Consider the following 15,739-nt stretch of genomic DNA (forward strand, 5'->3'; position numbering starts at 1 on the left):
CACACACACACCCTCCTTTATCTATCACGGGTTGTACACCAAACTTCAAACACCTCTGGAAGTGCATATCAAACCATTTTTCTAGTAGGCTGACAGTAAAAGGAGACAAAGGGAAAAGTCATAAAAAAATCAAGAAAATGTTAGAGAGAGAGAGAGCAGAAGCCCCCATCATGTGTATGAATATGCTGATGAAATATGCTGGCTGACATGTTGAAATACTGCAAAAAATGGCTGAATCTCATGACACTTGACGGAGGCTGTGTTACTCAATGCAAAGGTCTGACACTGCCAAGGTTCAGGTCAATGAGAACCCATCTCTCAACTCGACATCTTCACTACACCCACTTGTTAATAATGAGAGCAATCTGTGGACTGCTGCTGCATTCATTTCATACAGCAAGAATGAGCAACTGTTTGCACTGTTTGGCGGTCCCTCCTGCGATACATGGACCATTCTCTGCAGTGCTTTTTACATCAGTTACCCTCTTCATCCTGCTGTGCAGGCAGCCACTTTCCATTTTCTGGGCTGATAGATATCTACATGGTGTCTGTATTTCCATCAAACCCCGTCAATGCTGACTGGATTAGTTTCTTCATCACATGCATTGGAGCTTTTGTGTACATAATAGTACAAAATATATACACAGATGATTATAAAAGACTTGTGCATATGCTGGACTGCGAGGTCAGTAAAATAACTGTGTTGAGTTGTTTTGAATTCATTACTTATGAAACTGTGTGTCTGTCTGTATCTGAGATACCAAATTGAAGAAGTCTGACAAGAACTCTGCAACTAACTGTTGTTAGTTTTAAGTGAAAATAAAGCAACTGGGTCTTTGTTTCCCTTCACTGGCAGACAGACACAGAGAGAGAGAAGGGGGGGGGGGGGGGGGAGCAGGGCTATACTCAGTTCTGGAAATATTCATATACTCCTATCAGTTACTGGTATTGGTATAATCTCTAACATCATCAACTGATCAACCATAGCAAAAGTGATGTGTCACTGCCATTTATCTTAAAATATTTAGCAAATGTAAAAAAAAACCCACCAAAAAACAAAAAAAACAACCCCAACTTATGCCTGCTTTCAACTGGAAGCAGTATGTACTTGACACAAAACGCTGTCTATGTGCAACGCACAGGAGTGTCACTGTATATCCAGTTATCAAGAATAAAATAAACAGCAGCAGCTTATTCTGAAGTCAATCTGTATTTAATCAGGACTTAAAAACCTGTCTGGTTAACTGGTCAAGAGAGGGAAGGAGGAAGGCGGTGGAAAAAGGGAGATGGGGAGAAGAGTGGAGGGGAGAAAAATGCAGCAAAGCAGTAACTGTTTCACCAGTTTCATAACATCAACAAATTCAACATTGAATACTTGGGTTTTTTTGTTTGGTTTCATATGCCATGAAACACATCAACAATGAATGCCAGTTTTCATCAACGACCAAACTGATGCACAACACAAACAAATATTGCTCAATAATAATGATACTGTCCCTGTATTTGGACTTCAGTTATCTTCATTTGTCAATAAAATCTTGGGAAAGAAAGCTGTCTTTAAAATGCTGGGAAAAAACCCAACATCTAATGAGGAAACATTTGATACCAACAGATATTTGTTTAGTTTATTTTGGAGCTGATTTTTACCAAAATGTTATTTCTGAATAAAAGTCCAGAACGATTTCATTGTTATTTATGCTTCTGTTCCAATGGGTTCCAATGTGCAGCCTGTACCTGTAAAGAAATATTTATCTTTTGAAAATTACCCTTCTCTTACTAGTCTTAGTCTTCACCCCCCCTTACCCCACTCCAAAAAATGGTCAATTGGATTTGTTCATTTCAAAGAAGATTGATGGGAAAAAAGGTATCAAAACACACTCATTTACCAGTTCAAATATATCTAAGATTACACACAGAACACGACAGACAGACCAGAGCTGAAACAATGTGGAAACCATTTAATTTTTAGAATTTTACACAACTTTTAGGTAACAATGCAGTTGATCTATACAGTTCATGCATGCACGGTAAAACAGCCACCCACTCAGTATACATACATAGGTAAAAAACCATGGCTACATACAATACACACATGACCACAGCTTCACTGACCATGGCTACATACAATACACACATGACCACAGCTTCACTGACCATGGCTACATACAATACACACATGACCACAGCTTCACTGACCATGGCTACATACAATACACACATGACCACAGCTTCACTGACCATGGCTACATACAATACACACATGACCACAGCTTCACTGACCATGGATACATACAATACACACATGACCACAGCTTCACTGACCATGGCTACATACAATACACACATGACCACAGCTTCACTGACCATGGCTACATACAATACACACATGACCACAGCTTCACTGACCATGGATACATACAATACACACATGACCACAGCTTCACTGACCATGGCTACATACAATACACACATGACCACAGCTTCACTGACCATGGCTACATACAATACACACATGACCACAGCTTCACTGACCATGGCTACATACAATACACACATGACCACAGCTTCACTGACACATTCGTAATAGTAACAGTCACAATCACAGTCACCGCCACGTTGCAACACACCAATCCATCAGTCAAGAGATGGGGGCCAGAGGGGGGGGGGGGGGGGGGGGGGGGGGGGGCGGGGAATAAAAGAGGATCTTGAGTATTGTCACTGAACAGGTCAACATGTACTGCTGCACGCACTTGTAACATGAAATCGGTGAAACAAGCAGACACCTGGTCATCACACACCTCCGCAAAAAGGAACTCAAAGCAATGATTGTACACCGAAGCAGCCACAAACAGGATTATCATCAAGGATCAAGCAAACCCTGGAAAAGGATAATACTCCCATACCTGCAGAGAAAGGAAAAGTATTGCATTGTTGACTTAAAAAAGAAAATGGAAAAAGACGACTCTGAAACCAATCAAGGTTAAAGAGACAGAAGCTAATGTGCAGTTGCTGTTGTCACCTGTGGAATTCTACGGTACCAGACAAAGCCCAATATTTCTCCAGTGGAACAGCATTCCCACCAATCAGAGTCATGGCAAAGCATACACTTTCAAAGCTAACAACATCCATCAAAGTCCTGACACAACAGGAGTGAATTGTCACAGTGTGTGATGAACATCCATACAACCACTTCACGCAGACAGCTGGGCATCAACGTCGGCCAAGTTCACATGCAAAACAGTCAACAAAAAAACCCCACTTGTTCTAATCACAGTACACTTACTGCAGACACCAGAGAGATGACTGGAGATCTTTCAAAAGCAAATTCAGTCTGGGGCTTGGACATTTGAGCAAATGGTAACAGGTTTCTGTCAACACTTTGCCATTTAAGTCTGCAACCCAAAGACATATATGCACTCCCTCTCACTCCCTCTACCATGCTGCCCATAAGAAAAACAATAAATAAGAACAGGTCCATTACATACAATAGTTAAACTTGAAGATAAAAATGTATAAAACAATAATAAAATCATCTGTTTAATTGATATCAAGACTGGAGAATTTGTTCCTAAAACAGCTGTTCATCTGAGTCTCCTGCACAAAAGTTAACTGTACACTACAAAACAGACTTTAGCAAATCAGTTAATGTAGAAATGACCTTGTGCATGCCTCAATGAACTGTCAGGATGCTTGTATTTGCATGTAAAAACCCTCCAATTTTTGGTCAAATAACACAACTCACCACCAGGATTCTCATTCCTGGGTCTCTGGAAAATCAACTGTCATTACATATACTCTCTTCACACTTCCTAATACTGACTATAGTGAATTATCTTGAGAGAAGAATCGTCCACTTTTCTAATTCATCTGGAGAGGTCACTAAAGTGAAGTAACATACTCAGGCTCTTTTGATGTCAGACCATTTTAAATTATTATGAATTGGTTTTGATGAATGTCAGAAATACACCATGACCCCACTGCTACCACAATGTTCACCCATTCCCTTGATGTGTGCATAGCTCCCATTCCTGTACTTGTTCAGAAGAAAAAAGCGCTAGCACCCGCAAGGACTGTGTCAAGTACACCAAGCCTTGTCCCTCCATGTCACAAACCTCTTACAGAAAAAAGTCTAACCCCAAGAGGAGGAAAACACAAGCATTAATGTCAGGCTACCTATTTCCCACACTGCCTAATACACTTTCTGAGGGAAAGACTCACAATCACCTGACAATGGTCTTTATCTTCTCTTAAAACACCACTGTGTCTTTCCATGCCATCTTCCATTTTCCTTCAAGGCTACAGTCACTTTCTTTGACGTTCACCTCTTGTTACATATTATATATATATACAGCAGCTATAAGGTGGACACGGTCAAGAACATGATTTCTCTCCCTTGCTATTTCCTTCCAGAAGTTGGTGTCAAAATGATAACAGTATAGTTGTCAACCTTTCTTTCCCAGGGCTCCAGAACAGTGTTGCCTTCCAGAGCCTTACTTCCTGGGCTACAACTGCTGCAGGCCCTGACATGGGGTCTAAGGCCTGGTTACAACACTGACACAGTCTCTCACTGCGGATGCCATTTTCTTCCCTTGTTTACCTATCAGGATGCTGGTTACACTTGTCACGGTCCAAATCCCCCCACATTTCTGAAAACAAAGGAAGAGAAAACCCCTCACAAAACCTGTCAGTCAGATCCTCAGCTGTGAAAGCAATGCTACTCAAATTTCCTGTCATGTGTCTGCACAGGAAAATATATTTCTTACAAAAGACCGGGAATATGAAAAAAAAAGAAAAAAAGAAAGAAAAAAACAAAACAAAAAACAACAACAAAAAACCAAAAAAAACAACTCTCACATTCACAAATTTATTCACTTTTCCTCTCCTGCCCACCCCCACCCCTCCACACACACACTTTCTGATACAGTGCCAATTCACATCAATGAAACCAATGCCCAACTAAAACAGTAATAATATTCTCAGTCTTGCAAAGTACATTGTCACTATAAGCTTTTCTCTTTCCAACAGACATGTTTCTGTGCTGGATAAGAAACAATAAATAAAACAGTGCAAAGTGCCCTATCCTACCATGGATCAAAAAGACAGAGTACTGGCCACAAATATACTTCAACATTTTCATAAAAATTTCACACATATTAAAATAACAACTTTTTTTTTCTTTATTTTTTTTTCTCCAAAAAATTGTTCAACTCATACCACCTTTTTTTTTTTCACTTCACTTCATTACAATTAAAAATTGGCATTTAGCATAAAATCTTTTTAAAATCTGCCCCCACACATTCTAATACATCATCACTGTACAAGTATATGCACACCCACACCCAAAATTTAAAAGAATAATCAATCATGCACAACTTGCATAAAAAGTAATAATTATTTCTCAGTAGTAATAAAAAAAATTTTAAAAAAAGAGAGAAAAAAAAAAAGAGGAAAAAAAAAGAAAAAAAAAAGAACTTAACCAGACAAAGCCTTTACCAAGTGTATATTTATTTGGTGGACGCTTGGTATAATGCTTACACTGCTCACCGGTGTCTCTCCCTGATAGATGCTGGGTTCCAATGAATGGTGTGGTGCAGTGTTCATGCCCACAATACCACAGTCAGACAGCACACAAGGCAGGGAGTGGGGGGCGGGGGGGGGGGACCCAGGGAAGGTGCCCCTGGCACCACCGTCAGTGGATTCAATTGCAGTCAAACAGATTTCTCCCTGTGCCATTCTGGCTGCTCTCCCCAGGGAAAGCGCGTCACTATAGTGACAGTCCCATCCATTTTTCTTTTCCATCATTTCTGCAAGAACCCCGGTTTTAGGTAGCACCTGGTATTATGATCTGATAATGCTGCTTATTACAGGTAATTACACAGTATTCATACAGCAGTACTACCATGCACGTATCATTCCCCATTTATTCCTGCAGTGTACTTTACTTGGAAAAGTATATCCACAAGAAAAGGGGGAAGTCTTTTTCCATTTCACTGGTGTTGATGACGGATGGAAGGGTATTATGAGAGAGAGAAAGAGAATCCCAAAGGGCCATTATTTTCTTGCGCTGAACAGTGGCATTTTGGGCATGGACACCACCACTGACACAATGATGGCACAGTGACTGATGGATGAAACGTTTATCATGCGAACGCTGGAATTGCATTGATATTTGGTGGAATCTCTGAGCATTTTAGCAGACACACTTGTGATCTCTTTGATAAGAAATTGTCTGGATGCAATTCCTCTTAAAAAAAAAAAAAAAAAAAAGAGCTTGTGTGACACTGATCTCTTATCACACTGTTTCTCTAGCACAAATTCATCTTCTTAACTTAAAAATCATATATGAAAATCATATAGTTTATATAGATATATATCAATGTTTCAGAAATAACATTCACTTTGATTACTACACTGAGAATTTAAATAAAATCAATCAACGATTTCTACAGATCAGCAGTCACTGACATTAATAATAAAGTCAATGTCCCTCAGATCTGTAGATATATATCTGTGTCCATATTTTTCAAATACATTTTTCATAATCATTTACTTTTTTTCACAAACACACCACATTGTATACCCTAAACTCTACCACCCAAGCCTCCAAAAAACCAGCCTGGAAAACCATTCCCAGACCACCAACAGTCCTTGACCCAGACACCAGCCCACAGTGGAACAAACAGCTGACGTTTGGTCATCTTCTTTTCTATATTGCACATTGTCCTGCACTGCTAGACCAGCAATCCTGAGAGTCCAGCTGATTCCTCTTCACTGTTACTTCACCCACACCCGAGAGGCAGCTCACTGTCAACACTGACAACCACATTTTCACAGCCTCCCAGTTGGCATCACCACCTTCTAACACCCACCATCCACTCAGACACACTGCTTTCTGCACTGGCTATCTCAAGAGCACTACTGAGCTAACAACTACGTCATCAGCAGACAGAAATTAACACTGATAGTGGAGGAGGATGGAGGAAGGTGCAGGGATGATGGAAGGAAGGATGCTGACCAATGGTAAAGATGTAGGCTGGGTTATCATCCCCATCAGGCATCTGGGCGGAATGCTTGGTGTCCTGTGATCTTTGTCTGGACTGCTGCGTCCACCTGTTTCCCTCGGGCTAAGGCTCTTCTTAATTGAGCAAGTTTCTATTGCGTGAACCTGGTTTCAATTTTCTCCGTCAAACTAAGCAAATCTGGAAGTGAAATCTGGAACTGACTGGACATTTCCTTCCTGTACCTAGTTCACTGACTCCAGCTTGATTCACTGGACTAAGAACAGCCTTTTGGGAGAACCACGATCCAACGACGCAGCTCTGGAACACACAGAAACATGCTATGGAATCAGATTGTATCTTCATTTGTCACATTACAACACACCCAACATGGGCTGAAGATTGAAGCACAAACAACATGAAACAACATAACAAAATCAGTTATAAATCTGGTTGGAATGTATATTAAAGAGAAACAAATTTATTTAAACAAAACCTGAAAATGGACTTGGTTTCCTTGTCATCATAATACAAAGCAGCAAGCTGAATTTCACTGATAGTGATATTCTTTGTCTAATTTCTTTACATATTCATAGACATAGTTGTCTAAACTCTTCTTTCTATGTTTGTTTATGTTTGCTCCTGGAATGGCGAGTGGTATATGTATCAGAAAGCAAGCATAAATCAATATACTAAAGACAGTTAAAAAGCATACAAGTATGTGTGATAGTTCATTGTGTCTGAACCATCCATCTGAACAAGCATGTAAGTATGTATGATAGTTCATTGTGTCTGAACCATCCATCAGAACAAGCACGTAAGTATGTATGACAGTTCATTGTGTCTGAACCATCCATCAGAACAAGCATGTAAGTATGTATGATAGTTCATTGTGTCTGAACCATCCATTCAAAATACATACAGACATCCCCTCCCCCCTGCCCATCCACAAAAAAAAGAGGTGGTATCAAACACAACAGACATGTAATTAATGAATAAAATAAAAATAAAAAAGGAAGGAAAGGATTATGCAAGCACTACAGTGTAATATATATTCCAATCAATTATTAAAGCAAAAGAAAAACAACAGAAATATCTTCCAGGATCTTTTTCATTCTTCACTGAGCGATATTGATCTGACATGGAGTGTCTGACATGGGGGTGTAAGAGCCCAGTGTACAGTGTCTCCACCTGCAATCATGCACAGTGGAGCTCTACAAACACTTTGATATATACTGCTGACAATCTCTAAGTACCCAACACTGAAAAGGTTCAAGACTAAAGGTCCCATGGAAGAGTGAAGTCATACCCATTGTGTCTAGGGCTCAGTTAAAGACTAAAGGTCCCAAAGAAGAGTGAAGTCATATCCATTGTGTCTAGGGCTCAGTTAAAGACTAAAGGTCCCATGGAAGAGTGAAGTCATACCCATTGTGTCTAGGGCTCAGTTAAAGACTAAAGGTCCCAAAGAAGAGTGAAGTCATATCCACTGTGTCTAGGGCTCAGTTAAAGACTAAAGGTCCCATAGAAGAGTGAAGTCATATCCATTGTGTCTAGGGCTCAGTTAAAGACTAAAGGTCCCATAGAAGAGTGAAGTCATATCCATTGTGTCTAGGGCTCAGTTAAAGACTAAAGGTCCCATATAAGAGTGAAGTCATACCCATTGTGTCTAGGGCTCAGTTAAAGACTAAAGGTCCCATGGAAGAGTGAAGTCATATCCATTGTGTCTAGGGCTCAGTTAAAGACTAAAGGTCCCATAGAAGAGTGAAGTCATATCCATTGTGTCTAGGGCTCAGTTAAAGACTAAAGGTCCCATAGAAGAGTGAAGTCATATCCATTGTGTCTAGGGCTCAGTTAAAGACTAAAGGTCCCATGGAAGAGTGAAGTCATATCCATTGTGTCTAGGGCTCAGCATAGGAAGGCTGGGCCCAGTCCTCTCTTTCTGCTGTTTTAACTTTCCCCAACCAAATAAATCAGGTATCCATTCACAGCTGGCTGGGATAAGGAAAATTGGGGTCAAGTAGACATCTTTCCCAAGGAAACAATACCAGGCTGAAACAGAGGATTTGGACCCTGACCACTGGATAACAAGTCCAATGCCTTACCGACTGTGCCATAGCACCTAACATATACAAAGAAGTTAAAAACAACAAAAAAAAAGTAATAATGGTATGTGACAGATATTTGATGGTGGCTCTTCCACAAAGCCAACATTGTAGACAGAATGAAGGCAAGATAGGTATGCCTATGCACTGAATGGTGGTGAGGTTTTTGGCTATGAGTACCATATGGTATGCTACAAGCTGAAGGATCCATTTCATCACATTTTCCCCACCTTCTGTACTCAGAATAAAACATGCACATGTATGTAAATGGGTTCACCTGATGAGATGCTTTTTGCTGACAAAAACCCTGATTAACCCCCCCACCCCTACTGCCCCCAAAATCCCTTCAAAGAAAAAAAGAAAGCCGATAAAGCCATCAACTGTGGTCAGGTGTACTTATGTGTACTTATAGGTATTGTTTGGACATCCACTAACTGACCATAGTACATAAACTATACTATGACAAAAACACCAAGAAATGTGGGATGTGGGTGGGAAGTAAAAACGCAGCAGGTAGTTCTGTAACTTGATCTACTTTCATTGAAGAAACTGCTACTCTTCAACAATTCAACAAGAGGGGAAAAAGTATGAATTAAAAGTTACCATAAGATCATTACAGATATGTAACACACATTTAAAAAAGAGAAAAAAAAAAAGCAGGGAGTCGGATTATTGTTAGTTTTGCTCACGCAGTGAAACAATGCGGCATAACATAGCAGTTATGTCTGACCATGCACAAAATGACACAAGTGAGGAAAAGGCCATGGGCAAGCAGGTTCATTGAGAGTGAGTACTGATTGAGAATACATAACATGCTGTTAGTTAACAAATAATATGGCCCCAAGATGGAGCTACAATGAGTGGCATTAATGTCCTGGCAAAATGGTAGTAAGCCAGTTCACAAACAGGGACAAAACCTGGAGGGGCTGTCAGCCATCAGACAGAAGAGGAAAACTTGTAGTTGTACAGAGTAAAGGCTGCAACTGAACCTGGGTATGTGCCATCCAATAAAAAGGCTTCCAAGGCAGGTGCGCTTGGATAGTGCACACGGGTTTATCAGACAGGACAATGTGTACCACACCCCTCTGCCCAAGCTTTCTCCAAGAAAACCCACTTGTAAAGCAAAAGACAAGCACTTTCACCCATCAGGCAAGTATTAGGCACTACAACTGGCAGCAGAAGAAAGCAGACATGAAAAAGAAAAAGAAAAAAAAAAAGAGAGAAAAAAAAGAGAGACACTGAGAGGGAATTAGTACACAACCACACAGACACTGACAAATATACCCCTAAAACAATTTAAAAAACTGAACTGCACAAATGGATCTGTGAACTGATAAAACCAAAACTAAACGAGGAAACGCATGTTTCGACAATAAACAAACTATGGTATAACTGTATCACGGATTAGTTAACATTACTCTCACACCCATACTTCTCTGTGACCAGTAACCTGTCATCAACCCTGGAAACAAACACAGTCAGAAAACAACAAGGAAAAAAAAAAGTCCACAAATCTCTACAGTCCACCACTCAGGTGCTAACAACTAGGAGCAAAAGACAACAGCCAGGACATACCGCAGACTACTGACGGCGTATAGCACTATTAGTGAGGGGCGTCCCTCCAGAATAGGGGTGCCAGTTGTGGGCGTGGTGGTTGTTGCCCGAGGAAGAGGCGTACAACCTAGGAGGCCGGGCATGGGAGCTGTCCAGGGAGGGTCGGGCTGACACGGGTGTGCCATGGTACTTGTAGTTGGACCAGAAGTTGGAGTTACCAGGGGGGTACTGCAGGGACGGCTGCTGCCCTGGCAGTGTGGCAGCCGTGGCCGGGTACATGTGGCGAGTCCTCCCTCCGGGCTTCTCACCAGGTGTGCTGGGCGGGAAGGATGATGAAGAGGGAGGCGGGGGGGGCGCTCCTCCGGCCATGTGTCCCCCCACACCCCAGGGCCCCACATTGTTGTTGTTGTGGTTGCGGAGCTGGGAGAACTTGGTGGCAGCAGTGGGCTGGTGGTTGTGGCTGGGGGTGTTGGGGCTGTGGGAAATGTAGCCGGGGGACACAGTCACCACAGGCGGGGGTGAACCCAGCGGCAGGTAACCGGGTCGGGGGGCAGGGACAGGCGGGGAGGGGTAGCTGTTCACCATGGAGGGGGAGGGATACCCAGCCAGACCACAGTACAACGAGGGTGGAGGCTTGGTCAGATCAGGCATAGGGAGGCTGGTGGTGGCTGTGCGACTGCTGATGTGTGTCATGGATTGAGGGTTGCGGCTGCCTGAGCCCCCATACTTCCCACTGCTGCTGTGCTGGTCCGGTTTACCACAGCTGGCTGCAGGCTGAGACAGGCTGGGATGGACACAGCCTTCAGGAACCACAGTGGAACCCTGCGTCTGGCCATCCCGAGAGTCTCTACACTGAAGCGGAGAGTCCTTCTGCCACTCACCACAGGGGGAAGTTGTGGAGCTGGGGGTGCTACCAGGAGAAGATTCGCAAGCAGCAGATTCTTCCATCAACTTCTTTTCTGGGTCTTTCAGCAGACCAAACAGTGGGGACACTGAAGGAGGGTTGGTGAGGGAACTCAGAGAACTGCAGGGTGAGGACTCACTGGGCAGGGAGGCTTCCTCTCTGGCTCTTTTTTCAGACTTCTCTGGCGCTCTCAGAGGTCCAAACAACGGTGATATTGTGGGTGGAGGAGCCGGATCCAGCTTGACATCACACAGATCTTCAGTGCTGTCTCTCTTTGTACCTGACACCTCCATCTCTTCCTCACTGCTGCTGCTGGAGGTGGTGGTGGTGGAGGTGGTGGAGGAGGAGGCAGAGTAACTTCTCAGGCTGCGGCGCCGAGCGTTGGCAGTGCGGTTCTTGCGTGGGGACTTCTGCTTGTTGGGGGCACTACGAGTGCTGCTGGTGCTGCGCCCCCGGCTGGTACTGGATGACAGGCTGGAACTGGTGCTGCTGCGACTGCTGCAAGAGGACGAGGAGGAGATGCGGGAGTGGCGCCGACTGCCCCGACTGCTGGCCACGCTGGGGGATGGGGACCCAGGAGGTGTGCGCGGCCCTCTCCACAGTGTGGGCGACAGCGGGGAGCTGCTGTGGCCCTTCTGCTGCCAGTCGCTGCTGGACCCAAATCCTGGCACCTTACTGTAAAGGTCCATGACTGAACTCCCGCTCTCTCTCAAACATGGGGCTATGTCCTTCAGAGTGACCATCACGGTCTTTGTTGGGGATGTGCTTTCCCTGGCTGTGATTCCTGAATATTTTGCAAAGGATGCATTCTCTTTAAAGGATGCGTCTGCATCAAGGCATCTGGACAAACCAGTCTTCACGTCGCGGGGCAAACCAGAGACTGTGCCAGTTGCTGGTTCTCCAGAAGGCAGCTGTGAAGAAACTGTCAAGTCTTTTACTCTTCCCTGCTTGGTGTTGATGGATACACTTGCAGAGGACTTCATCTGGCTATCTGCAGCTGCTGCACGGTGTTGCTCAGGGTCCGGCCTGGAGACACTGCGCTGGCTCCGGTCTTTGGCAGACAGCGGGGAAGGGGTACGACTGGACGGGGCACTACTGACGTGGGAGTTGCGGACAGAGCCTGTGGGTTGTGGCGAGGTGGTGCAACTCCTGCTGCCACTTCTCTGCACCCCCTGGACTTTGATCCGCTCCTCCGCCCTTCTCCCAACCCCCTGCCCCTCACTGCCCACAACTCTTCCTATCTGGCTGCTTGGTATGGATTTCACACAATCTGTGCTGCCGGCTTTCTCCTCACCCAATGCTGGTAAGGATGCATCCTGACACTGAACAAGGGATGATGATGGATGACAGTCAGAGGATAAACTCTGGCTATCTTTTTCTTCCTGTGAGAAACCTAGGGACACCTGGGATTCATAGGCTGGTCTTTTCTCAAGCTGCGGTTGATCAAGGCTGGGACTCTGACTTCCACTGAACAATCTCTGCCCATCCCTGCAAGTGGTTCTGTCAGAAGGCGAGGGACTGGACTTTCTGGTTGCTTTTGTTCTACAACTCTTGTCCCTATTGTGCTGACTCGGCCTATCCTTACTGCTCACTTTTTCTTCTTTACTGCTGGGATGGGAAGAGTTTTTAGAATCTTTTGAGGAATTCTGGTGATTTTTGACAGTCGTTGCATCATAAGCAGTTTTGTTGGTCTTGAGAAATTCAATGTCTGGGTCGGATTTCTTCTGGTTGGATGGCGAGGTATCCCTGCTTTTGGAAGATGTTTTGTGTGCATGATCTGCAACCTCCTTTGATAGGGATGTCTGATGGTTGCCTGATGTCTGTGCGTGGCCTGAATGGTCTTTGGGAGATGGAGAAGTTGAAGAACGAACACCATCTTTTGAAGACACAGGGGAAGTCGTTCTGCTCTTGTGCCTCTCACTGTTTCGGGAGTCCGGTTTGGGTGATACAGAAGGTGTGCGCGACTTCTCTTTGGAATTACTTGTCCTGTCAAGATCACCTTTTCTTTGATCAGGTTTTTGTGATGTGGACGGTGTGTGTGAAGAGTCCTTTGATACTGGTGATAAATTTCTGCTGCTGGGACAGGATTTACTTGATCTGTCATGTCTATTTTCACTCTTGGAGGAAGATGAGACTGATGGATGTGAAACTTCTTTGGGTAACCGAGAACTACTTTTTTGACCTGATGATCTCTCATGCACATCTTTTCTCCTATCGTCAGGTTTAGGAGATGATGATGATGATGTACGTGAATGGTCCTTTGGCAGAGGGACCATTTTCTGGCTGCCTGATGAAGGTTTGCTGTGTTTAATGTCTTTCTTGGAGTCTGGTCGCTGAGATGTATTGGATGTGCTTGGAGTCTCCTTCCTTGATACTGGGGAAACGTGACTGCTATCAGATGATTTTCTGTCCTTGTCATTTCTGTGTGATGGTTTTGGTGAAGATGATGATGGACGGGGCACTTCTTTCTTCACTTCACAGCTATGCTGGATGCTGGAAGAGGATTTCTTCAAATCATCTTTGTTGCTGAACTTTGTTTTGGACTTTGAAGATGAAGAATGGTTTTCACCCCCTTTCCTGGAGACAGAACTATGATGACTAGATGAAGGTGCTTTGACAGCTTTGTTCTGGAGCTGACTTGGTTTAGGGGATGAGGAAGAAGACTTGTGCAGGCAGTCACAGCTTGTGGAGGCTTCCTTTCCATGCTGCTCATCATGTGCCCCGCGACCTGGCTTTGGGGAGTGGGATGGTGTGCTGGATGCTGAATGCTTTCCCTCACTCTTTCCATCACACTTGGTTTTGGAAAAGGAGTTCCCAGCACCACTCTCCTTTTTCTGGTCCGCCTCTTGTGAGCTTTGAGGCGTAACGGACACAGGGTCAGAAGGCTTTTGTGCCAGTGATGAAGAATGCTGTTTGTGCTGTTGATGCTTGTCCAGTCTGGCTTCTCTCCCTTCTGCTCTGGTGGAATTGGTGCCTCGTAACGGTCTGGACGAGCCTGCACTGCTGGCAGTATTAGAAATGGATTTAGACAATTTACTTTTTGGTCCATTATTCTGCTTCATCTGCTGCGGTGGCTCAAGTGACGAGTCACACAGATCATCTTTATTCTCATCAGCCTTCTGGTAACTTTTAGACTTGATTGTTATTTTGCTTTTTTCTCCTTTTTTCTCTCCAGTGCATAACATCGACTGACAAGAAACATACGTGTTCTCCTCCCCAACTTTTGCATGCTGCTGAGAGAGCTTAGACCCTTTCTCTCCAGAATTCCGGTCTTTTTGTGATGCATTCATCTGAGGTGGAAGTGGTCCTGTGTCCTCTGATACATCTGATGCCTCCTTCTCAGCCAGAAACCTGGAGCTCATGTCTTCACTGGAGGCCAACAAAGGAGCAGAAGAAGGAGAGCCTTCTGATTTGACTGGATTGTGGCCAATGCCTTCCGACCGTCCATCTCCCCCATTGGCAGACCTCTGCTGGCGAGAGGAGTGTCGGGTTTTCACTTTCCTCCTTGAGAACCCTCTGTGCTGACCTGGGTTTGAGGAACAGTCTGACGCCGATGAGCTGGACTTGCCCACTTTGGTTCTGCTGGGGCCACTGACGTCATCCACCTGTTCGGGCTCCTCAGGGGACTTCCCATCAGGCTCAGCACAGGCTCCTTTCTCTTCCTCCGCTTTTCTTTTCTGACTTCTCTGGAGGTCAAATTCTGAGGACGCTAGCGCAACCAGAGCCTTGAAGTCTGAGCTTTCATCAGCCCGTGGCTTAGTTTCTGGGTCCACAGTATCATCCACACCTGGGGGACAAAACAGGAAAGTATTTCTTGGTGTGCAACCTTTCCCCACAAAAAAAAAACACATACACAGATGCTTCCGTTTTTAATGTTTTCCTTCTAAAGAAAAAAAAAAAAGAAAAAAAAAAGAAGAAAAAAAAGGGGAGGCTGGGGGGTGGGGTGGGGTGGGTCTTATAAAGATCTTATAAGCAATGGAACTGTCCTCAATGAATGACATGAAACAGAAAATGAAAACTGGGTGGGAAATGACTTTGGGACAAGGAACAAATTCACCAAATGAAAACAGGTGGAAAAAAACACACACCAAACAACAGCAGTAAAGTCTTTGGGACAAAACCACATAATAAATATTTGAGAAGCAATAATGAACAAGATTCTCTTCATAACCTGCTTACTG

The 15,739-nt window shown here is 44.0% G+C and overlaps 1 protein-coding gene across 4 annotated transcripts in view; it reads right to left on the reverse strand.

Moving 5' to 3' along the window:
- Positions 1–4,905: 4,905 nt before the first annotated feature.
- The window catches only part of LOC143280205 (uncharacterized), an 81,951-nt gene continuing 71,117 nt past the window's right edge, over positions 4,906–15,739 (reverse strand). For all 4 annotated transcript variants that reach the window (XM_076584825.1, XM_076584827.1, XM_076584826.1 and 1 more), the window contains 2 exons: positions 10,676–15,345; positions 4,906–7,319 (listed from right to left, as the gene is read on the reverse strand). In XM_076584825.1, the coding sequence (XP_076440940.1) occupies positions 10,682–15,345 (4,664 nt within the window). In that variant the 3' untranslated portion in view covers positions 4,906–7,319; positions 10,676–10,681. The remainder of the gene's footprint in view (positions 7,320–10,675; positions 15,346–15,739) is intronic.

The sequence above is a fragment of the Babylonia areolata genome, chromosome 3 (assembly GCF_041734735.1).
Source record: "Babylonia areolata isolate BAREFJ2019XMU chromosome 3, ASM4173473v1, whole genome shotgun sequence".
Lineage (NCBI taxonomy): Eukaryota > Metazoa > Mollusca > Gastropoda > Neogastropoda > Buccinidae > Babylonia > Babylonia areolata.